Source organism: Orcinus orca, chromosome 19 (genome assembly GCF_937001465.1).
Source record: "Orcinus orca chromosome 19, mOrcOrc1.1, whole genome shotgun sequence".
Taxonomy (NCBI): domain Eukaryota; kingdom Metazoa; phylum Chordata; class Mammalia; order Artiodactyla; family Delphinidae; genus Orcinus; species Orcinus orca.
Genome location: NC_064577.1, coordinates 155,663 through 182,085, shown reverse-complemented (window position 1 = coordinate 182,085; position 26,423 = coordinate 155,663). Strand labels below are relative to the sequence as shown.

General features: G+C 38.6%; 1 protein-coding gene and 1 non-coding gene across 2 annotated transcripts; one reads left to right on the top strand and one right to left on the bottom strand.

Moving 5' to 3' along the window:
- Window positions 1-697: 697 nt before the first annotated feature.
- SLFN12 (schlafen family member 12) lies at window positions 698-24,590 on the bottom strand. The gene is made up of 5 exons (XM_049701925.1): window positions 23,475-24,590; window positions 23,355-23,388; window positions 22,531-22,653; window positions 1,960-5,714; window positions 698-1,051 (listed from the first exon to the last, which is right to left on the bottom strand). Exons 1-4 carry the CDS (start codon window positions 24,588-24,590, stop codon window positions 5,134-5,136), a joined length of 1,854 nt encoding a protein of 617 aa, XP_049557882.1. The 3' UTR covers window positions 698-1,051; window positions 1,960-5,133.
- On the top strand, window positions 779-942 carry LOC117202136 (U1 spliceosomal RNA). Its single transcript, XR_004484321.1, has one exon. It is a non-coding gene; the product is annotated as a U1 spliceosomal RNA (small nuclear RNA).
- Window positions 24,591-26,423: the final 1,833 nt, after the last annotated feature.

Here is a 26,423-nt window from a genome sequence, read left to right as displayed (position 1 = left end):
TGCCCCAGTCCGGGAAGATCCCACATGCCACGGAGCAGCTGGACCCGTGAGCCATGGCCGCTGAGCCTGCGCATCCGGAGCCTGTGCTCCGCAATGGGAGAGGCCACAACAGTGAGAGGCCCGCGTACCGCAAAAAAAAAAAAGAAAAAAAAATGTTGGTAAGGGTGTGGAAAACAGTATGGAGCTTTCTCAAAAAAATAAAAAGAGAACTACCATATCACCCAGCAAGTCCACTCTTGGGTATATATCCAAAAAATGAAAACACTAATTTGAAAAGACATATGCATCCCAATGTTCATAGCAGCATTATTTATAATTGCCAAGATATAGAAGCAACCTAAGTGTCCATCAACAATGAATGGATAAAGAAGATGTGGTATATATATATACAATGGAATACTACTTAGCCATAAAAAGAATGAAATTTTGCCTTTTGCAGCAACATGGATCAACTTAGAGGGCATTATGCTTAGTGAAGTAAGTCAGACAGAGAAAGACAAATACTGTACGATATCACTTATATGTAGAACCTAAAATATAAAACAAACTAGTGAGTATAACCAAAAAGAAACAGACTCACAGATACAGAGAACAAACTAGTGGTTACCAGTAGGGAGAAGGAAGTGGGAAGGGGAAAAATAAGCGTAGGGGATTAAGAGGTACAAACTACTATGTATAAAATAAATAGGCTACAAGGATATACTGTACAACGCAGGAATATAGCCAATATTTTAGAATAACTATAAATGAAGTATAACCTTTAAAAATTGTGAATCACATACTTACCTGGCAGGGGAGATAGCATGATCACGAAGGTGGTTTTCCCAGGGTAAGGCTTATCTATTGCACTCTGGATGTGCTGACCCCTGCGATTTCCCCAAATGTGGGAAACTCGACTGCATAATTTGTGGTAGTGGGGGATGGCACTCGTGTTTTCCCCTGGTCTTTGTAGGTTTTGAAAAACAGACGTCTGGGACTTCCCTGGTGGTCCAGTGGTTAAGACTCTGCGCTTCCACTGCAGAGGTCACGGGTTCCATCTTTGGTCCGGTAACTAAGATGCCACATGCTGTGTGGCATGGCCAAAAACAAAAAACAAAAAAAACCCGTGAATCACTACACTGTATACCTGAAACTTAAATGAAATCAACTGTACTTACATACATACAAAAAATTTTAAAATAATTATTGATGGGTTTGCATTTAGTACTATTTTGTTCATTGTTTCCTGCTGTTTTGTAGTTCCTCTGTTTCTTTTTTCTTCTCTCACTCACTTGCTTTGTGATTTGATGATTTTCTGTAGTAGTATGCTTAGATTCTTATCCCTTTATCTTTTGTGTATCTACTATAGGTTTTTGCTTTGTGGTTACTGTGCAGCTTACCTGTAACAAGTTATAATGGTCTATTCTACATTGATAACAACTTAAGTTTGAACACATTCTAAAGCTCTAGATTTTTACTCTCCCCTACACCTATTTTGTTTTTGAAGTCACAATTTGCATCTTTTTATCCTGTGTATCCCTTAACAAATTATTGTAGTTATAGTTATTTTTTACCACTTTTGTCTTTTAACCTTCATACTAGCTTTACAAGTGATTAACCACCACCTTTATAACAGATTATCCTGAATTTTACTATATATTTACTTTTACCAGTGAGATTTATACTTTCATGTTTTCCTATTACAGATCTTCCTTGACTTATGATGGATTTATGTCCCAATAAACTCATCGTTAAGCTGAAAATATTTTAAGTCAAAACTGCATGTAATACAAGTAACCTACTGAACATCATAGCTCAGCCTAGCCTACCTTAAATGAGCCAGAACACTTACATTAGCCTACAGTTGGGCAAAGTCACCTAACACAAAGCTTACTTTTATATTAAAATGTTGAATATCTCATATAATTTATTGACCACTGTACTGAAAGTGAAAACCAGAATGGTCATATGGATACTCACCATTAAGGTACAGAGCTGAAAGCACAGTAGGCCTGAAGAATGTTTGAAGCATTGAACTAAAATGAATTGCTGGATGATATGGAGGCTACAGAGACAGGGTCATCAATTTCTCTCCTGATGAGGCTTGAGAATAGCTGGTAGAAGGCATTGGGGCATCTATACTTGCTAATGGTTTAGCAGGCATAGTGTTATTCAGGAAGCTTTCAAGTTTTGACTGTACAGTTTGTTTCTTCTTTTCATTACATATTTCTCTACAGCAAATAAGAGTATCCTGTATCTGCCTGTTAGCTCTTGAGAACCTCTTGTAATTGATGTCCATCTCTTCTAATATCCATACGCCCCTGCTCATAGTAGTAAATGTTTCTGCCAGTTTCTTTGCTATGAACTTTCTTGGTGCCTTGGGTATAACTTCTTCTTCCTCTGCCTCAACTTCTTTACTTTTTTTTTTTAAGTCTTTATTGAATTTGTTGCAATATTGCTTCTGTTTTATGTTTTGGTTTTTTTGGCTGCGAGGCATGTGGGATCTTAACTCCCCAACCAGGGATCGAGCCCACACGCCCTACTTTGGAAGGTGAAGTCTTAACCACTGGACTACCAGGGAAGTCCCCCAACTTTTAAACTTTTTTTCCTCCAGTTTGATCAGCTCCTCATTGGAAAGCTCTTCAGCCTTGACGCCAACAAGCTCATGAATATCCTCTTCATCAACGTCCAACTCTAGCTGTTTCTCAAGCACTAGTATCTTGTTACTTACTATTTCATCAACAGCGGAATCTTTTGAATGTGTTCACATATGTCTTCACGCATTGCTGTGTGACTTCTTTCCATGCTACAGCAATGCTCTGGATAGCATTTAGAATGTGAAAACTTTTCCAGATCTCTCAGAGCATTTGGCCAGATTCAGCCAGTTCAAAAGCGTATGCAAACATTTGGCATAAATAGGGTGCTCTGAATGTAGCTATTGCACCTTGGTCCATTGACTATATGAGTACCGTTGTGATCAGCAGCAAATACACAACCTTTACATCATGTCACTGATATGACGTGGATGCCTTGGAGCATTGTCTAAGATCAGAAGAATCTTGAATTGAATGTTTTGCCTACAACATTCTCTTGCGTGCACAATAAAACTGTTCAAAAACCTGTTTTCAAACAATGCTAATGTCATCCAGGCTTTCCTGTTATGGCAACAATAAATGGGAAGTATATGCTTTCTCATATTCCTGAATGCTCTAGGGTTCTCCAAGTGGTAGATTAAGAAAAGCTCTAATTTGAACCTTGCAACATTTCTACCCCAAAGTGGCATTATATAGTCTTTGAATGCCTTGAATCCTGGCATTGTCTCGGACTTCTGATGAATGTATGTATGCTCTGGCATACGCTTTCAGAACAAACTACTTTCATTGACCTTACATACGTGTTCTGGCAAATATTTCTCATCCACAATTATCCTATGCAGTTCTTCCTTAAACGCTGTGGTACCTTTAGTATCAGCAACCTGATGCCTCACCACTGACGTTCATGTTATGAAAATTACGATGCCTTTTGAAACGTTGGAATAACCCACACCTCGCTATAAACATTTGCGTATATGTAAGATCATCAGCATGCTCTTTTATAGTTTTTACAAGTTTTAAAAAATATTTATTTGTTTATTTTTATTTGGTTGTGCTGGGTCTTAGTAGTGGCAGGCAGGCTCCTTAGTTGTGGTTCAGGCTCCTTAGTTGCAGCTCACTGGCTCCTTAGTTGTGGCATGCGAACTCTTAGTTGCAACATGCATGTGGGATCTAGTTCCCTGACCAGGGATCAAATGGGGGGCCCCTGCATTGGAAGCACGGAGTCTTAACCACTGCGCCACCAGGGAAGTCCCAGCATGCTCTTTCAGTGTATGGAAAAAACTTATTGCCTTAGCCTAGATCCTCAGTAGGCTAAGTGGTATGCACTTCTGTATCTGGTATTCCACTCTAGTGTCGATAAATTTTTTCATATCATCAATTAGCCCAGCTAATTTCTTCATGAAGACAGTGGATGTAACTGATGCTGGCAATTTCATTGCATCACTGATTCACTTATCCTTTAAGATGGTCGAGATCATCGATTGCAAAAGTCCTAACTCACATGTGATGGCCATTACTGGCTTTCTACTTTCATGCAGGGCAATTATCTTGAGTTTCAACTCAAGAGTAATTGCCTTCCTGTTCTTCTCATCAGAAGCAGGAAGCAACACAATATACTATAGAGTATCGGTTGTTTAACCCTCATGATCGCATGGCTGACGGGGAGTTGTGGCTCACTGCCACTGCCCAGCATCATAAGAGAATATCATATCGCATGTGACTAGCTCAGGAAAAGATCAAAATTCAAAATTTGAAGTATGGTTTCTACTGAATGCGAATCGCTTTTGCACCATCATAAAGCCAAAAAACCCTAAGTCGAACCATCTTAAGACAGAGACCATCTGTACTAATTAGCACCCTTTCATTTCAGCTTAAACAAGACCCTTTCACATTTCTTGTACCACCAGTCTAGTGGTGATGAACTCCTTTATCTTTTGCCTGTCTGGAAAACTCTGTATCACCTTCAATTCCGAATGTTAAAATGACGATTCTGCTGAGTTCTTAAGGGTACCAGCTGAGCAATTCAACAAGCCCTAACTCCTCCAAGTGAATAGTGTAAAAGTCATCCAAGAAAATGCAGAGAATTTTGCAGGATGGGTAAAAAATTTTGCCTTCTTCTTCATTTCCATTATAAATACTCTGAATGTCATCAATCATAATCTTTTCTAAGTTATAAAGGTTTTCTGGGTATATCCTGGGAATTTCCGTTGTTGTTATTAAAAATAAAAGTATTGCCATTTTTCCCAACTTAAAAGTGGAAGGCAATTTATCCATAAACTATGCATGGAGTAAATAACAAACTGTGCACAGCATAATTAACAAATTTATTTTCTTAATAACTCTTAAGCAACACCTATGAAGACCATTTAGGAAGAAATAAATGAAGACTAAATTTGATTTTCCAAGGTCCCATCATGTTGTCTTCCTTGCAAAGCTTTTCAGAGGCATATTTTCCAGAATTTGAGAACACCATTGACTATATAATGAAAAACATCTTTGTAGCCTGGTCTACTTTCCATGGTTCAGGTGAGACTTAGACAATATTTAAACATCCTTTTTTTCATTCCTCTGAAAGTAATCCATACTGATTATCTGAGAGGTGTTGAGAAATCTCAGAGTCAAATTGGTCATTCAAAGTTCCGAGCCTCTTCAAGACCATAAAAAGGGCCTTCTTCAAGTCACTCATTGTTTGAGTGGTTATAAGAGTGTAGGACTTAGGGTAAATTGCAGATAAGCTTGAGTCATGAAGAAGACTTATATTGCCTTCAGTCAATGTAGAAGATTCTTCACTCCAATAGATCTTTGTCATGACACACACTTTCCCACTGTAACCACCAATTTTTACCAGTTTCTTCTTTAAAGTTAAGGCAGTTTGTATAGAATAACCTTTTAATTCCTTATTCAGTTCCCTGAGGAAGGTGTATAAGACTGGTGGACGGTCCTGGGCAATTAGAAGTGCATCACAGATGACTTTCTGGTTCTCTTGCAAGCCCAGATCCAAAGACCAGCTCTTAGAAAAGATCAATGTACCTTGACGAATGGAGCCTATTTCATTATGTATTAACTGTGCAAGTCCTTTGGGTTGTGAGAACAGTTTCTCATAGAGGATTTCTGGAACATATGTCACCTTTTCTGATGGCACTAGATATGAAAATAATTATAATAAAATTTTAAACACTGAAAGCTTCCAATTCCAACCATGGCAAAGTAGCTTGTACCAGACCAACCCTCCCACCAAAAACAACTATAAAAGTTGTATAAAATATATAAAACAGAAATTTAAAGAATTGGAGAGCAACCAGTACAAGCAGGACTTAAAGGGTTACAATCTTTGATGGAGAGGAAGCACAGGAAGTACTGCCACAATCATCCCAGCTTTTTGTCTAAGGATATTTTCCATATCATGTCATGGGTGAATAGAGCCCAAGCAGAAACATCAGTTTTACTAGGCTGAATTAAAAGAGGTTGGAATTCACGGCTACCAGAGGATCTGGAATTTGAGTGGGAAAATCTCAGAGAGGATGAAACTGCAGAGAAGCAGCCAAAATCTACATACAAATTTTTTTCAATTCACTGGCAAATACAGGGTGAGATGCTGGAAACCCAGAAGAAAGTATCAACTGGGAGGCTAAAGAGCTGAACCTGAATTTCATCAACCTCATGGTGATGGCGGACTTAGACTGGAATTCAAGTCCCTTCAAAGTGGAGGGCCCGTGGTAAGCACCCCAGACTTTAAGCTGAGATTCAAGAAGAGCCATGACCTAATAGTAAAGGCAAAATTTAAAGATATTATCCCTAGAAAAGCGTAAAACCAATCTTCAAAAAAAATCAGGGTTATCACTGGTACTCTATCTACCTGACAAAACAAAGTATAATCCTCTTTGGAGGAATGTAACATCTTCCAAAGCCTCTATAATCCATGGTATAATAAGAAAATTCAGAGATATGATAAAAATCAGGACAAACTACCAAAAAAAAAAGCAAGAGAAAAAATAGATACGAGAAAAAGACTGACAAGTGATTCAGGTATTGGAATTTATCAAAAAGGGACTTAAAGACCAAGAGGACAGAACAGGAGGCTCCAGACTCTCCCTCCACCTGTGGATGCAACAAACAAACAGCTACATGTGGATCAATTCCCTCTGAGAAAAATCTAGAAACTAGTTGAGATACTCCTGCACATTGGGTGACTGAGAAAATAACCACATTGAAATGGGTAGGAAAAGTTGAGACACAGCCTTGCCATAAACTTCACCCCTAGCACAGCACCATACAGTCAGGAGGGTACCCTCAAATCCTAGCTTCTCCCTAAGGAGCAAAAGGTTTGGACCACACATCTAGTACCCCATCAATTATGGCTGCTACCCAAGAGCCTGGCTTCTAACTTTCCTGTCTCTGAGAGCTGATGAAGCCCAGCATTCACTAGTCTCCTGGGCCCAGAGCACTTCCAGTGGTTCTTCCTTTTGGCTCAGTAGAGAGCAAGCAGACAATAAAGTCAGTTCCCAGCTTCTCTCTGGAAGAAGAGAAGAGTTAGGGCACATCTAGTGCCCTAACTTTCATACCTGCTGTCTGAGAGTCTGGCATCTTAACTGTCTGTCTCTGGGAGCTGATGGAGAAAGCAATCATTAGTCCCTTGGGAGTTTGAATGGGCATGTGGATACCTCCTGTTGCTCTTCCCCTGACCCACTCCAGTTATAAAACCAAGTCTCCGATTCTCCCTAAAAGGAGTTGGAATGCACATCTAGCTCCCAAAACATTCCAGTTGCTACCAGAGGGACTGACTTCTAACCCATCCTTCTCTGAGAGCTGACAGGGCCTGGCATTCACTAGGTTCTGGAGGGCAACAGAGAGCAAAGCAACAGTTTGAAAGAGCACACAGTCTGAACTAGTAAGCAGGTATTTGTCGAGAGCAAGTGGGTGATAAACTCCATCTCTCAACTTCTCCCTAAGAGAGGAGGAATTGGGACACACATCTAGTGCTTCAACTTTTCTGGCTGCAACTTGAGGCACTGGCTTCTATCTTGCCTGAATCAGGGCACTGATGGGACTTGGCTTACGATAGTCTTCTGGGGAACACTAAGAACAAAGACAGCATCTAAAATGAGCACAAAGCTTTGAGAGGTACCCAGAATCTCTGGCTGAACTGATCAGTGAGTTCATCTCCTACATGAGGTCAGTCTGTGAAAACTGGAAGAAGTGGCTGTTTTATATAATGTGCAGAAACCAACACAGAGTCAAGAAAAAAGAAGAAACAGGGGAATATGTTCAAAATTAAAGGACAAGATTAATCTCTAGAAATCTTTTCTTAATGAAATGGAGCTACATGATTTACCCAAAAGAGAATTCAAAATAATGGCCTTAATGATGTTTTCTTAGGTCACGAAAGCAATGTGTGAACAAAGGGAGGTTTTCAACAGAGACAGAAAATACTAAAAAGTACCAAAAAGAAATCATAGAACTGAAGAATACAACAAGTTAACTGAAAAATTCAATAGAAGGGTTCAACAACAGACTAGATCAAGCAGAAGAAAAGACCAATAAACTGGAAGACAGGTCACTGGAAATCATCCAGTAAAAAGAGAAAAAAGAATGAAAAAGAGTGAAAACTGATGGCACACCATAAAGTAAACCAATGTATGCATTATGGAAGTTCCAGAAGGAAAAAAGAAAAAGGTGCAGAAAGCTTATGCCAAGAAGTAATGGCCGAAACCTCTTCAAACCTCAAAATGAACATCCAGATCTAGGAAGTCCAAAACATACCAAGTAAGCTGAATCAAAAGATACTTACATTTAGACACATTATAATCAAATTGTCAAAAGTTAAAGATAAAAAGGATAACTTTGAAAGCAGTAAGAGAAAAGCAACTTGTAACATAAAAGAGAAACCCGATAAGACTATCAGCGGCTTTTTCTTAAGAAACATTGAATGCCAGAAGAGAGTGGGATGATATATTCAAAGTTCTGACAGAAGAAAACTTCCAACCAAGAATATATACACCGCAAACCTGTCCTTCAGAAGTGAGGGGGAGATAAAGACTTTCTAAAACAAACAAAAGCTAAGAGAATTCATCACTATTAGACCTACTTTATAAGAAATGCTAAAAGGAGTTCTTCAAGTTGAAAATAAAAGATGTTAAACAGCAACATGAAAGCATAAAAGTCATTGGTAAAGGTAAATATAGAGAAAAAAACAGAAAACCATATTATTATAACAGTAGTGGATAAATGACTTTTAATTTAGTATAAATGTTAAATGAGATTCATTCATTCATTCACCGAATACTTACCAAGCACAGTGTGCCAGGCATTGTGTATACAGTGACAAGCTAACTAGAGGCAGTTCCTTCCTCTGGGGCTTCTGGGATGGAGTCCCTTCCACACAGAGCCAGGATTGTTCCTCATCTCTCTGCCTCTCTCTCCTAGACCCTGAGATGTCTTGGTTCAGGAATCTTGGACCCGTCATATGTCCCTTTGGAGCCATGTGGCTGGCAGGGTCTTGGTGCTCCAGCCAGGTGTCAGGCCTGAGCCTCTGAGGTGGGAGAGCCGAGTTCAGGACATTGGACCACCAAAGACCTCCCGGCTCCACGTAATATCAATCAGTGAGAGCTCTCCCAGAGATCTCCATCTCAACGCTAAGACCCAGCTCCACTTAACGACCAGCAAGCTCCAGTGCTGGACACCCCATGCCAAACAACTAGCAAGACAGAAACACAACCCCACCCATTAGCAGAGAGGCTGCCTAAAATCATAATAAGTTCATGGACACCCCAAAACACACCACCAGACGTGGTCCTGCCCACCAGAAAGACAAGATTCAGCCTCATCCACCAGAATACAGGCCCCAGTTCCCTCCACCAGGAAGCCAACACAACCCACTGAACTAACCTTACCCACTGGGGGCAGACACCAAAAACAATGGGAACTATGAACCTGCAGCCTGCAAAAAGGAGACCTCAAACACAGTAGTTAAGCAAAATGAGAAGACAAAGAAATACACAGCAGATGAAGGAGGAAAGTAAAAACCCACCAGACCAAACAAATGAAGAGGAAATAGGCAGTCTACCTGAAAAAGAATTCAGAGGAATGATAGTAAAGATGATCCAAAATCTTGGAAATAGAATGGAGAAAATACAAGAAATGTTTAACAAGGACCTAAAAGAACTAAAGAGCAAACAAACAATGATGAACAACACAATAAATGAAATTAAAAATTCTCTAGAAGGAATCAATAGCAGAATAACTGAGGCAGAAGAATGGATAAGTGACCTGGAAAATAAAAGAGTGGAAATAACTACCGTAGAGAATAAAGAAGAAAGAATGAAAAGAAATGAAGACAGCCTCAGAGACCTCTGGGACAACATTTAACGCACCAACATTTGAATTATAGGTGTCCCAGAAGAAGAAGAGAAAAAGAAAGGGACTGAGAAAATATTTGAACAGATTATAGTTGAAAACTTCCTTAATATGGGAAAGGAAATAGTCAGTCACATTCAGGAAGCCCAGAGAGTCCCATACAGGATAAATCCAAGGAGAAACACTCCAAGACACATATTAATCAAACTATCAAAAATTGAATACAAAGAAAGAGTATTAAAAGCAGCAAGGGAAAAGCAACAAATAACATACAAGGGAATCCCCATAAGGTTAACAGCAGATCTTTCAGCAGAAACTCTGCAAGCCAGAAGGGAGTGACAGGACATATTTCAAGTGATGAAAGGGAAAAACCTACAACCAAGATTGTTAAAAAATATTTATTTATTTATTTATTTATTTATTTATTTTTGGCTGCATTGGGTCTTCTAGTCTTCATTGTGGTACTCAGGTTTCTCATTGCAGTGGCTTCTCTCATGGAGCACAGGCTCTAGGTGTGAGGCTTCAGTAGTTGCAGCACTTGGGCTCAACAGTTGTGGCTCACGGGCTCTAGAGCACAGGCTCAGTAGTTGTGGTGCATGGGCTTCGTTGCTCTGTGGCATGTGGGATCTTCCTGCACCAGGGCTCAAACCCGTGTCCCCTGCATTGGCAGGCGGATTCTTAACCACTGCACCACCAGGGAAGCCCTACAACCAAGATTACTCTACCCAGCAAGGATCTCATTCAGATTTGACAGAGAAATTAAAACCTTTACAGACAAGCAAAAACTAAGAGAATTCAGCACCACCAAACCAGCTTTAAAACAAATGCTAAAGGAACTTCTCTAAGCGGGAAACACAAGAAAAGGAAAAGACCTACAAAAACAAACCCAAAACAGTTAAGAAAATGGTGATAGGAACATACATATCGATAATTACCTTAAATGTAAATGGATTAAATGATCCAACCAAAAGACACAGACTGACTGAATGGATACAAAAACAGGACCCATATATATGCTGTCTACAAGAGACCCACTTCAGACCTAGGGACACATACAGACGGAAAGTGAGGGGATGGAAAAAGATATTCCATGCAAATGGAAATCAAAAGAAAGCTGGAGTAGCAATTCTCATATCAGACAAAATAGACTTTAAAATAAAGACTATTACAAGAGACAAAGAAGGACACCACATAACGATCAAGGGATCAATCCAAGAAGAAGATATAACAATTGTAAATATTTATGCACCCAACATAGAAGCACCTCAATACATAAGGCAAGAGCTAACAGCCATAAAAGGGGAAATCGACAGTAACACAATCATAGTAGGGGACTTTAACACCCCACTTTCACCAATGGACAGATCATCCAAAATGAAAATAAATAAGGAAACAGAAGTTTTAAATGACACATTAAACAATATGAATTTAATTGATATTTATAGAACATTCCATCCAAAAACAACAAAATACACTTTCTTCTCAAGTGTTCATGGAACATTCTCCAGGATAGATCATATCTTGGGTCACAAATCAAGCCTTGGTAAATTTAAGAAAATTGAAATTGTATCAAGTACCTTTTCCAGCCACAATGCTATGAGACTAGATATCAATTACAGGGAAAAAAACTGTAAAAAATACAAACACATGGAGGCTAAACAATACACTACTAAATAACCAAGAGATCAATGAAGAAATCAAAGAGGAAATCAAAAATACCTAGAAACAAATGACAATGAAACATGACGACCCAAAACCTATGGGATGCAGCAAAAGCAGTTCTAAGAGGGAAGTTTAATAGCAATACAATCCTACCTCAAGAAACAAGAAAAATCTCAAATAAACAACTTAACCTTACACCTAAAGCAATTAGAGAAAGAAGAACAAAAAAATCCCAAAGTTAGCAGAAGGATAGAAATCATAAAGATCAAATCAGAAATAAATGAAAAAGAGATGAAGGAAACGATAACAAAGATCAATAAAACTAAAAGCTGATTCTTTGAGAAGATAAACAACATTGATAAACCAGTAGCCAGACTCATCAAGAAAAAAAGGGAGAAGACTCAAATCAACAGAATTAGAAATGAAAAAGGAGAAGTAACGACTGACAGTGCAGAATACAAAGGATCATGAGAGATTACTACAAGCAACTATATGCCCATGAAATGGACAACCTGGAAGAAATGGACCGATTCTTAGAAAAGCACAACCTTTCAAGACTGAACCAGGAAGAAATAGAAAATATAAACAGACCAATCACAAGCACTGAAATTGAAACTGTGATTAAAAATCTTCCAACAAACAAAAGCCCAGGACCAGATGGCTTCACAGGCGAATTCTATCAAACATTTAGAGAAGAGCTAACACCTATCCTTCTCAAACTCTTCCAAAATATAGCAGAGTGAGGAACACACCCAAACTCATTCTATGAGGCTGCCATCACCAGGATACCAAAACCAGACAAAGATGTCACAAAAAAAGAAAACTGCAGGGCTTCCCTGGTGGCGCAGTGGTTGAGAGTCCGCCTGCCGATGCAGGGGACACGGGTTCGTGCCCCGGTCTGGGAAGATCCCACGTGCCGCGGAGCGGCTGGGCCCGTGAGCCATGGCCGCTGAGCCTGTGCGTCTGGAGCCTGTGCGTCTGGAGCCTGTGTTCCGCAACTGGAGAGGCCACAACAGTGAGGGGCCTGCGTACCACAAAAGAAAAAAAAAGAAAAAGAAAACTACAGGCCAATATCACTGATGAATATAGATACAAAAATCCTCAACAACATACTAGCAAACAGAATACAACAGGACATTGAAAGAATCAATACAGCATGATCAAGTGGGGTTTATCCCAGGAATGCAAGGATTCTTCAATATATGCAAATCAATCAATGTGATACAACATATTAACAAATTGAAGGAGAAAAACCATATGATAATCTCAATAGATGCAGAAAAAGCTTTTGACAAAATTCAACACCCATTTATGATAAAAACCCTCCAGAAAGTAGGCATAGAGGGAACTTACTTCAACATAATAAAGGTCATATATGACAAACCCACAGTCAACATTGTTCTCAATGGTGAAAAACTGAAACCATTTCCACTAAGATCAGGCACAAGACAAGGTTGCTGACTAGTTTTGGAAGTTTTAGCCACAGCAATGAGAGAATAAAAAGAAATAAAAGGAATCCAAATCAAAAAAGAAGAAGTAAAACTGTCACTGTTTGCAGATGACATGATACTATACATAGAGACTCCTAAAGATGCTACCAGAAAACTACTAGAGCTAATCAATGAATTTGGTAAAGTAGCAGGAGACAAAATTAATGCACAGAAATCTCTTGCATTCCTATACACTAATGATGAAAAATCTGAAAGAGAAATTAAGGAAACACTCCCATTTACCATTGCAACAAAAAGAATCAAATGCCTAGGAATAAACCTACCTAAGGAGACAAAAGACCTGTATGCAGAAAATTATAAGACACTGATGAAAGAAATTAAAGATGATACCAATAGATGGAGAGATATACCATGTTCTTGGATTGGAAGAATCAATATTGTGAAAATGACTATACTACCCAAAGCAATCTACAGATTCAATGCAATCCCTATCAAACTACCAATGGCATTTTTCACAAAACTAGAACAAAAAAATTCACAATTTGTATGGAAACACAAAAGACCCCGAATAGTCAGAGCCATGTTGAGAAAGAAAAATGGAGCTGGAGGAATCAGGCTCCCTGACTTCAGACTATACTACAAAGCTACAGTAATCAAGACAGTATGGTACTGGTACAAAAACAGAAATATAGATCAATGGAATAGGATAGAAAGCCCAGAGATAAACCCACACACATATGGTCACCTTATCTTTGATAAAGGAGGCAAGAATATACAAGGGAGAAAAGACAGCCTCTTCAACAAGTGGTGCTTGGAAAACTGGAAAGCTACATGTAAAAGAATGAAATTAGAACACTCCCTGACACCATGCACAAATATCAACTCAAAATGGATTAAAGACCTAAATGTAAGGCCAGACACTATAAAACTCTTAGAGGAAATGTAGGCGGAACACTCTATGACATAAATCACAGCAATATCCTTTTTGACTTACCTCCTAGAGAAATGGAAATAAAAACAAAAATAAACAAATGGGACCGAATGAAACTTAAAAGCTTTTGCACAGCAAAGGAAATCATAAACAAGACGAAAAGACAACCCTCAGAATGGGGGGAAATATTTGCAAACAAAGCAACTGACAAAGGATTAATCTCCAAAATATACAGGCAGCTCAATATCAAAAAAACAAACAACCCAATCCAAAAATAGGCAGAAGACCTAAATAGACATTTCTCCAGAGATATGCAGATTGCCAACAAACACATGAAAAGATGCTCAACATCACTAATCATTAGAGAAATGCAAGTCAAAACTACAGTGAGGTATCATCTCACACCGGTCAGAATGGCCATCATCAAAAAATCTATAAATGATAAATGCTGGAGAGAGTGTGGAGAAAAGGGAACCCTCTTGCACTGTTGGTGAGAATGTAAATTGATACAGCCACTATGGAGAACAGTATGGAGGTTCGTTAGAAAAGTAAAAACAGAACTACCATATGACCTAGCAATCCCACTACTGGGCATATACCCTGAGAAAACCATAATTCAAAAAGAGTCATGTACCACAATATTCATTGCAGCTCTGTCTACAATAGAAAGGACATGAAAGCAGCCTAAGTGTCCATTGACAGATGAATGGATAAAGAAGATGTGGCACATGTATACAATGGAATATTACTCAGCCATAAAAAGAAACGAAATTGAGTTATTTGTAGTGAGGTGGATGGACCTAGAGTCTGTCATACAGAGTGAAGTAAGTCAGAAAGAGAAAAACAAATACCATATGCTAACACATACATATGGAATCTAAAAAACAAAAATCGTTCTGAAGAACCTAGGGGCAGGATAGGAATAAAGACGCAGATGCAGAGAATGGACTTGAGGACACAGGGAGGGGGAAGGGTAAGCTGGGATGAAGTGAGAGAGTGGCATTGACATATATACACTACCAAATGTAAAGTAGATAGCTAGTGGGAAGCAGCCTCATAGCACAAGGAGATCAGCTCGCTGCTTTGTGACCACCTAGAGGGGTGGGATAGGGAGGGTAGCAGGGAGACGCAAGAGGGAGGGGATATGAGGATATACGTATACATATAGCTGATTCACTTTGTTATACAGCAGAAAGTAACACAACATTGTAAAGCAATTATACTCCAATAAAGATGTTAAAAAATTTTAAATGACTAAAGTATTAAAAATAACTATAATTAACTTATGTTACTAGATACACAATATAAAGAGATATAAACTGTGACATTAATAGCATATAATGTGGAGGGAGAAGAGGTAAAAGTATAGTTTTTATATGCAAGTGAAATTAAGTTGTTATCAGATTAAAGTAGACTCTTACAGCTATAAGATATTTTGTGTGAGCCCTATGGTAATTGCAAAGAAAATACCTATAGAAGTTACACCACAGGGCTTCCCTGGTGGTGCAGTGGTTAAGAATCCGCCTGCCAATGCAGGGGACACGGGTTCGAGCCCTGGTCCAGGAAGATCCCACATGCCACAGAGCAACTAAGCCCGTGCACCACAACTACTGAGCCTGCGCTCCAGAGCCTGTGAGCCACAATTCCTGAAGCCCTGATACCTAGAGCCCATGCTCTGAAACAAGAGAACCCACCGCAATGAGAAGCCCGAGCACCAGAACGAACGGAAGTCCCCACTCACTGCAACTAGAGAAAGCCTGCGCGCAGCAACAAAGACCCAACACAGCCAAAAATAAATAAATAATATTTAAAAAAAAAAAAAAAAAAAAAAAAAGAAGTTACACCACAAAAAGAGGAAGGAGTCAAGCCTAACAATACAAAAAATAAAACAAACAACCCCCCCCACAAAACCCTAATGAAGCACAAAGATGACAGCAAGAGAGAAAAAAGGGACAAAAGAACAAACAGAAAACAGTTAAGAAAATGACAATAATAAATCCTTCCCTACTAATAATTACTTTAAATGAAAATGGTTTAATGTTTCCAATCAAAAAATTTAGAGTGGTTGTATGCATTAAAAACCAAGATCCAATTATATGCTGTCTAAAAGAAACTCACTTTAGATTCAAGGACGCATATATGTTGAAAATGAAGAGATGGAAAACGATACTCCAGAGAAATGGTAACTAAAAGAAAGCAGGAATGGCAATACTTATATCAGAAAAAATAGAATTAAAGTCTAAAATAGTCTTTAGTGGGACCTCCCTGGCGGTCCAGTGGTTAAGACTCTGAGTTTCCAATGCAGGGGACGTGGGTTGGATCCCTGATCAGGAAACTAAGATCCCACATGCCGTGCAGTGAGGCCAAAAAAAAAATAAAATAAAATAAAATAATTTTTTTTTAAAAAAAGTAGTCTTTGGAGACAAAGAAGTCAAAACACAATGATAAGAGGGTCAATTCAACAGTGAGATGTAACAACTGTAAATATATATGCACCCAACATCACAGCACATAAGTATATAAAGCAAATACTGAAAAATCTGAATGGAGAAGTTGGCAGCAATAAAATATTAGTATAAGACTTCACTATTTTCACTCTCAATAATGGTTAGAACACCCAAATAAGAAAATAACAGACTTGAACTAAAGATCAAATGAACTTAGACATATACAGAACTTTCCACCCTCCAGCAGAACACACATTCTTCTCAAGTGCACATGGGACATTCTCTGAGACAGATCACGTTAGGTCACAAACAAGTCGTAACAAATTTAGGAAGATTGAAACCATACCAAGTATTGTTCTGACCAAAATAAAAGGAAACTAGAGATCAATAACAACAATAAAATGAGAATTTCACGAATACTTGGAAACTAAACAGCACACTGTTGAATAGCCATTAGGTCAAGGCAGAAATCCAAAGGGAATTTCAAAAATATCTCAGGACAAATGAAAATACAATATACCAAAAATTATGGGTTGTAACAAAAGCAGTATTAATAGGTAAGTTTATAGTGATAAAGGCCTACATTATAAAATAAAAATATAACAAACAACATAAGCTTACACCTCAAAGAACTGAAAAACAACAACAAAGTAAGCTCCATATTATCAGAAGGAAGGAAATAATAAAGATTAGAGCATAATTAAATCAAGTAGGGAATAGAAAAATAACAGAAAAAATCAACAAAACTAAGAGTTGGTTTCTTAAAAAAAGATAAACGAAAATGACAAACTTTAGCCAAACTAAGCAAAAAAGAGAGAGAAATCTCAAATAAATAAAACCAGAAATGATAAAGAAAACATTACAATGGGTGCTTAACATATAAAAAGGACCAAAAGGGACTCTTATGAATAATTATATGCCAACAAACTGGATAATCTAGAAGAAACAGATAAATTTCAAGAAACATACAACTTACCAAGACTGAATCAAAAAGAAATAGAAAATCTAAACAGACCAATAACAATTAAAGAGACTGAAGGATTGAAGCCTCCCTATGAAGAAAAGCCCAAGTCCAGATAGCTTCATAGGTGAATTCTACCAAACATTCAAAGAATTAATTCCAATCCTTCTTAATCTCTTCTAAAAGATAAAAGAGGGAACACCTCCAAACTCATTTTATGAGGCCAGCATCACCCTGATACTAAAGCCAAACAAAGATACCACAAGAAAAGAAAAGAAAACTACAGGCCAATAACCCGAATTAATATAGATGGAAAAGTCTTCAATAGGTCTTCCCTGGTGGCGCAGTGGTTGGGAGTCCGCCTGCCAATGCAGGGGACGCGGGTTCGTGCCCCGGTCCGGGAGGATCCCGCGTGCCGTGGAGCGGCTGGGCCCGTGGGCCATGGCCGCTGGGCCTGCGCGTCCAGAGCCTGTGCTCTGCGGCAGGGGAGGCCACAGCGGTGAGAGGCCTGCATACCGCAAAAAAAAATCTTCAATAAAATACTAGTAAATCAAATTTGAAAGCAGACTGAAAAGACTATACACCACGACCAAGTAGGATTATCCCAGGGATGGAAGGATGGTTCAGCATTTACAAATCAATGTGATATACCACATTAATAGAGTGAAAGATAAAAACCACATAATCATTTCAACAGAGGCAGAAAAATAATTTAACAAAATTCAACATCCATTCTATAAAAACTCTCAACAAAATAGGTATAGAAGGAATTTACCTCAACACAACAAAGGCCAGATATGAAAAGCCACAGCCAACATCATAACCAATGCAGAAAAACTGAAAGCTTTTCCTCTAAGATCCAGTACAAGGCAAGAATGCCCACTCTCACTACTTCTTCTTTTTTTTTTTTTTTTGTGGTACGCAGGCCTCTCACTGTTGTGGCCTCTCCCACTGTGGAGCACAGGCTCCAGACGCGCAGGCTCAGCGGCCATGGCTCACCGGCCCAGCCGCTCCGCAGCATGTGGGATCTTCCCGGACCGGGGCACGAACCCGTGTCCCCTGCATCGGCAGGCGAACTCTCAACCACTGCGCCACCAGAGAAGCCCATCTCACCACTTCTATTCAACTACTGGAAGTGCTAGCCAAAGTAATTAGACAAGAAATAGAAATAAAAGTAACCAAATCAGAAAGTAAGAAGTTAAATGATCTCTGTTTGCAGATGACATGATCATAGATGTAGATGTAGAAAACCCTAAAGATTCAACAACAACAAAAACTGTTAAAACTAATAAGAAAATTCAGTAAAATTGCAGGATACAAGGTCAATGTACAAAAATCTGTAGCATTTCTATACACTAACAATAAACTATCCATAAAGGAAATTAAGACAACAATCCAATCTACAATAGTAACAAAAAGAATAAGATACTTATGAATAAACAACTGAAGAAGTGAAAGACTTGTACACTGAAAACTCTAAAACACTGATGAAGGCAATTAAAGAAGGCACAGATAAATGGAAAGACATCCTACAGCAGAAAAATCTTTAAAGCAGTCAGAGGAAAAAAGACACATAATCTATAAGGAAGCAACAATAAGACTTATGATTCATTCTTCTACAGAAAGTCTATAAGCCAGAAGACATTGGAATGACATCTTAAAGTCCTGAAAGAAAAGGTTTGCAAACCTAGAATTCAACATGTACCACAAATATCCAACAAAAAGCAAAAATAAAACATTTTCAAATGGGTGGGGGGAAAGAGAGAGGAAGAGATAGCTTATTGTCAGAAGATCTACACCACAAATAACATCAAACAGAGTTCTTCTTCTTAAAGGAGAATTATCTCAAATGAAAGCATTAAACTTCAGGAATTAATACATTTTCCTGGAAAGAGTAAATGTTGGGCAAATAAGAAGTATTATTGACAGTTTTAAAACAATAAAAGGATTCATATAAAGCCAAAAACTTGGGAAGAAGTAAAACTAGCAAAATAAAGATGTACACTGTAATTTCTAGGCAAACCATGTAAAGGAATAATAGAATAATATGTATTAAAAGCTGAGAGAAGAACAGGAAAATAAAATAAAATACTTAATCCAAAAAAAGGCAAAAAAAAAACAACAGATGAGAGGTTTTTGTCTCTAAGCAATGGTAGAGTAGCTTAGTCAGACTAACCCTCTCACAGATGCAAAGTGTAAAATCTGGACAAAATATTAAAAATTAAGTATTTGAAGGCACTAAAAAGTAACCAAAGCAGGAGATATAAACAGAAGAGCAGTCTCCTCTTTCTTTTTTTCTTTTTTTGTGGTACGCAGGCCTCTCACTGCTGCGGCCCCTCCCGCTGCGGAGCACAGGCTCCGGACGCGCAGGTTCAGCGGCCATGGCTCACGGGCCCAGCCGCTCCGCGGCACGTGGAATCTTTGCGGACCAGGACACGAACCCGTGTCCCCTGCATCGGCAGGTGGACTCTCAACTACTGCACCACCAGGGGAGTCCGAGCAGTCTACTCTTGAAATACAATTGCAACTGGAGAGATTTTTGAGTTTGCAGCATTCTTCCGAGGACCGGTTCGTGCCTTGGTCCGGGAGCGGCTGGGCCCGTGAGCCATGGCCGCTGAGCCTGCGCGTCCGGAGGCTGTGCTCTGCAACGGGAGAGGCCACAACAGTGAGAGGCCCGCGTACCGCAAAAAAAAAAAAAAAAAAAAGGGTTAGGAAAACATAATCAGTATAATTATAAAGAACATAAAAAGAATCTATGGACAAATTATTCAAAATAAATTTTAACAAGGTAGCATGAACCCAATATTTAAAATTGATTGCATTTCTACACACCAGCAACAAACAATAAGAAAATGTAACTTTTAAAGAAAAACATCAGGAATTCTCTGGCGGTCCAGTGGGTAGGACTCTACACATTCACTGCCGAGGGCGCAGGTTAAATCCCAGGTCAGGGAACAAAGATCCCGCAAGCTGCACGGTGCAGCCAAAAAAGAAAAGAAAAAAAAAAGAAAGAAAGACATCAATTACAATTACAACAACAAAAACTTTTTAAAAGCCTAGTAATAGGGCTTCCCTGGTGGCACAGTGATTAAGAATCTGCCTGCCAGTGCAGGGGACATGGGTTTGAGCCCTGGTCCAGGAAGATCCCACATGCCATGGGGCAACTAAGACCGTGCGCCACAACTACTGAGCCTGCGCTCTAGAGCCCGTGAAATGCCTGCCAATGCAGGGGATATGGGTTTGACCCCTGGTCCAGGAAGATCCCACATGCCACGTAACAACTAAGCCCGTGTGCCACAACTACTGAACCTGCGCTCTAGAGCCTGCAAGCCACAGCTACTGAGCCTGCATGCCACAACTACTGAAGCCCGCGTGCCTAGAACCCATGCTGTGCAACAAGAGAAGCCACCATAATGAGAAGCCCACGTACTGTGACAAAGAGTAGCCCCCACTTGCTGCAACTAGAGAAAGCCTACATGCAGCAACGAAGACCCAACACAGCCAAAAATAAAATAAATAAAATAAAATTTTTTTAAAAAACTAGTAATAAATGTAACAAAAAACTACAAAACTTGTACACAGAAACTTATAAAACTTTAAAGACATTAAAGAAGATATAAACAAACGGAGAGATTGCCTATGTTCAACTGTACAAAACAATTGATGTAAATATGTCACAAATCTACCTAGTCAATGTAACTGCAATCAAAATCCTTAAAGGGTTTTTTGTGGCACTTAAGCAGATTCTAAAATTTGTATAATATATTAAATGATTTAAAATCACCAAGACACTGTCAAAGAAAAAGAATAAAAGCAAGGTGGCTTACCCTGCCAAGTACTTAATAGGATATTATAATATTAGGACAGTATAGTGGATGTAGGGACAGACAAATTGACCAAGAGAACATAATAGGGATTCTAGAAATATGGCTATACTTATACTTAGTAATATGCTGGAGGTGGCATGGCAGATCAGTGGGTGAAAGTGGGAACTATTCAGTAATTGGAGCTGGGTAATGTGGCCATCCACATGGAACAAAATGAAATAGTACTCTTACATCACCACTGAGATGGATCAAGGATTTAAATGTTAAATGTAAAGTGCAAAACGCTAAAACTTTTAGAAGAAAATGAAGGGAGATATCTTTCTAACCTTAAGGTAGAGAATGATCTCTTACACAAGGCACAAAGAGCATTAAACCAGAAAATTAAAATATCAAACTACTAATTATCATAATATGCCTTAAGAAAAGAGAAAACAAAAGCCACAAACTTGGAGAAGATCTCTGTAATCTGTAATACTTATGACCAAAAGAGCATTTGGATTCTAGAATCTCCTACACATCAGCAAGAAAAAGACAAAAGCCTAATAGAAAAATGGGCAAAAGACAGAATAGGCCTTTCATAGGTGATAAAATACATATGGCCAGTAAGTATATGAAGATATGCTCAACCAAATTAATAACCAGGGAAATGTAGACGCAGAGAGATACTATTTTACACCTATTTGAGTGGGAAGAAGGAGGGTGAGAAGAAAGATGAAGAGAAGTTTGACAACTGGAGAAGATGTGGCATTTGTAACATATTGTTGTTGGGAGTAAAGTGACTCATTTACTTCGGAAAACAATCTGGCTTATCTTATTGCTTGAATATTCACATACTTCCTGACCTAGCAATTCTACTCCTAGGTGTGGACCCAGAAGAAACTCTTGAAAATATGCACCAGAAGACTGAACAAGAATATTCAAGGTAACGCTGTTTATATGGCAGAAAACGACATGTTGTCCATAAACAGTAGTAACGAAAACAGATAAATCAGAGATTCTGAGTAATGGTGGCCTTTCTTCAGTAACTGAATGTATGAAGCTGGGTCTCAATCTAGATTTCCCAGCAACATGATGTACTTCCTTTTTTGTTTAAACTAAATTGAGTTGGGGTTCTCTTGCTTCCAATTAAAGGAGTTCCTATTACACCAAGAAAAGTCTAATCAAAATCTGAAAAATTAGATTTTGACATATTCAATGATAAAAACACCAAAGCATTCCCCTGAATGCCAGAATATACTTTGATGATAAGTTTCAAGATAGAGCTGATGTGAAGAGAAGATTTGAAAATACTCACACCAAGTCCAAAGAAACCAGAATTAAATTACCTGTAAGGTGATATCTCTGCTCCTGACTTTCCAAATTCTTATATTTATACAGAGACCAATCAAGGGGTATAGGTGATAACATACTTTGTTGAAGGTTCATCTCTTCAAATGACCTGGAAAAATCTTAAAAAACAAAAATCACTTTCTCAATTTGTCACAACTAAATGCTTAGTATATCAACAAAATGCTTAGTATATCAAAAGTTTGCTTAGAAATGACCCCATTTTTCCAATAGAAATATTGTTAGATATTGTGCTTAGATTCCCAAGTCAAACATAAGTTGTAAATTTATTCCTTGAGGCTGTTGAAACACACTATATTGAATACTAATAGGAAACTGCATTAATAGTAATTGAATACGTTACCATATAATTGGGTTCATTTTTAAAGCAATTAAAATTAGAAGACATGATGGCTAGTGGAGAGCTGAATTTTGTGCAGATTCTAAGGAAGAAGCTTGCACTTTCAGAGATTTTTAAGTTGCTAGTGCTGGTCTAATTTCATTGGAGGCTTTTCTTTTCCAAAAATCAGATGAAATACCAACACTATCCTTTTCTTATCAGTCCAATTTAGGGTTACATGTTGATTCACAAACGGAAGAGACAGGAGAGGAAGAGGGAAGAGGTTCTAAGGGAAATAAATGCAAAGGTGTAAAGAAAGATGAAGGAGCAAGTAAATAAAAGAGGCAAGTGTTCCTGAGAGAGAGAAGTGGTCAGTTACTGAAACCGAGCTCAGAAGGGAAAGGGAGAAGGAATTCACAGGCTCTCCTTGAAAGTGAGTAGAAGTGACAAGGAAGAAAAGCAGGGTTAATTGGATCTTTATACCAGGCAGTGCTACAGAGAGGAGGTAATGTGCTTTCTAAGTGGGTAGAGATAGTGAACTACGATTGTAACCACCAGAGATTAGTAAATTAGGTGTTGAAATTTGAGGACTATTGATGTTGCTCCAAATCCAAGAGAAAAAAAAAGCTTTGCCATCCCAGCCAAATATACCCTTATTTCTAATCCCCCTTCCTCACTTGGTTCAGGATCCAGCATTAATTGGCACCATTCCTCCACGGTCAGCTGCATCACTTGATTATCTTTCACATGCCAGGAATTTGGCTTTTTGGCAAATACTGCACAACAGAATAGCTCTATTTTGAGCGCACAGACATATCCACAAAGACTTCCTTCATCATATACTTCAAGGAATTTGCATGAATAATTTATCTTCTTCTTCTCTATACAGAAGTGATAGACAGGAAACTTGCTAATGCATTGTTCTATTTCTTTTTCTATCTTGTCAAGGTCACTCTTCTCTGCTTTAAAGCCAGTTACTTCTTGATTTTTTTCACTTAAACCAATAAATAAATATCCCCCACGAGTATTTGAAAATGCAGAAACATATTGAGGGAGAATATCTTTAATGCGTTGTAACAACTTTTCTGTTGAGTAGTCTTTCATTTCAACATGTGTGGATTCAGTAAAGGTGAGTTTTTCTCTGTACCTGAGTTGCATCCTATTAAAAAAGTCAGCAGCCAAGGCCTTCATGCTACTTTCTTCTTGTACATCAAAACGGTACCTCTTTGGAGATGATTTAGGTATTAAAGAAAATCCCTCTCCAGTTTCTAGCCTGTCTTTGAGGAATTCCAGTGCAGCGGTAGCATTCATGACTTTTACAGAGGTTATATCTCTTTTGTACAAATTGGAGCTCAAGGTGGCAATCCTCAACCCAGAGGTTTCTGAGCTCCACGATTTGACAAAAATCAGAAAACATTTACCTTGCTGCATAAAGTCTAAGTATTTAGAAACAAACGAAACAATATTGGAAAAAGAATTTTCCAAATCTAATCCTATTCCATCTTTTTCATAACTATAGTTTTCATTCTCAATTTCAGCCCTGCACACGCCCCCTCCAGAATTCAGCAAAGCAACCACAGATTGTGAGACGTTTTCATTCTGCTTTTTTCTCAATTGACAATCTTTCATTTTTTTTCTATTCTTCTCCCCGAAAGTGACTTTTCCCACATCTAGAACCAGCTCAGCATAGTTAGTGTCCAAAACAACACGGACGGTCATTTTCCTAGAAGCCATTCAACTTCCAAGCAGAAATTCTTTTCTGTAAAACAGACAGAGCCATTTAAAATAGGACCTGAGCAAAAGAGATAGCAAATTGTGTATTGTGAGGCAAACCCAACAAAATTCTTTATTTTGTTTTATCCTATATTCCACTGGATGCTATGATAAGGATACAGATATAAAATAGGTTTGGGGGACATATTCTGAACTGATGATAATGATAATGATGATAAGACGATAGTAATTTCTACTCCTGTAAAATTTTCCAAATTTTTGCCATAGTTTTATATGATCCTCTTCTAATTGTTTTAATCTAATTTTTATCTGTGTTTATATCTTTTTTCTAATCCCTAATATTATATAACTTGCTTCTCTCTTCTTTTCTTAAATAAGCCCCTGAGGGGAGCCTATCTATGTTTCTGATCTCAGTGAACCAAATTTTAGTTTTATATATTACATATACTTTTATTTTTTAAATAATTTCAACTTTATCTTAATTATTTTCTTTTATTGGGGAATCCCTTGGGAGTCTAAAGACATCTAGCAATATGCCATTTTAATAATTTTTCCTTCTTGCAAGGATGAGTTAGATTCATAAATTTTGGCCATTGATCTTAAGCAAGTTGGGCCAAGTCACTATACCCTTTTTCTATCAGATATCCACATATTTTCAATGAGGTAAAATTCTTATATACAAAAACATCTGCTTTAGGTATAAGTATCCCAAATCCATTAACCCTGTCCCTTTAAGGTCTGCTGGGATTACAGCTTTGTTATAGATGGCCTAGAGACAGCTGAGAGAAGAGTTCATCACAGGTAGTGATCACTACACTTGGAAAGGATACAAAGGTCAGAATACTCTTGTCCACTGCTGGATCAGTATCCTGCAGAGACTCAGCTGTAGGCTGTGGATACACCTCAGTCTCTATAAACTTCTGATCATATGTAAACAGCTGTATGGACTGAATGTTTGTGTCCCTTCAAAATTCATATGTTGAAACCCTCCCCTACCACATGATGGTATGAGGAAGTGGGGCCTTTGGGGGGTAATTAGGATCAGATGAGGTCATAAGGGCCGAGCACTCATGAGTAAGATTAATGCCCTTGTAAGAACCTCAAGAGAGGTTGCCTCCCTTCTCTGCTCTCTACCATGTGAAGATACAATGAAAAGTCTACAACCAGGAGAGGACCCTCATTAGAACCTGACCACACTGGCACCTTGATCTTGGACTGCCCAGCCTCCAGAACTGTGAGAAATAAGTTTCTGTTATAAGCCAGCCAGTGTATGATATTTTTACAATAGCAGCCAGAGCTGACTAAGACAACAACAGTAAATTTGGGGCTCCAGATGATTTGGACAGTTGGGGTTAAACCAAGAGAATTCCTTTGTTGATCATGACCATTCAATATAGAGGAAAAAAAGCAACAATATATTCCACAGAACACTTAGCAAATTACAGGGCCTAGACTAAGTGTTCAGTAAATGTCACCACTCCAAATGCCCCAGAGTAGTCACCACCCCCCGTGAAACTTGGGGCCTCTGTGCCTTTGCCCTCTCCCACTTTTGTCTCCTGAAAACTCTCATCCTTCCTAGAAGTCCCATGTCTATCCTCTTCTCAGAGCTCCCACAGAACTTTTTATTCATGCTGGGCCCTAATCTTACCATAGATCGAGAGAAATCTTTAGAAACAGAGTACTGAAGTGTTTAGAGTGGTTGTTTTCAAACTACGTGAAATCTGGTGGGGGCTCCTAATCATTTAGGACACCAGGAGGAAAGGCCTGGGGCCTCGTTCCTGCCATGGACTCTGAACCTCGGTGGGTGCAGAGCACTCT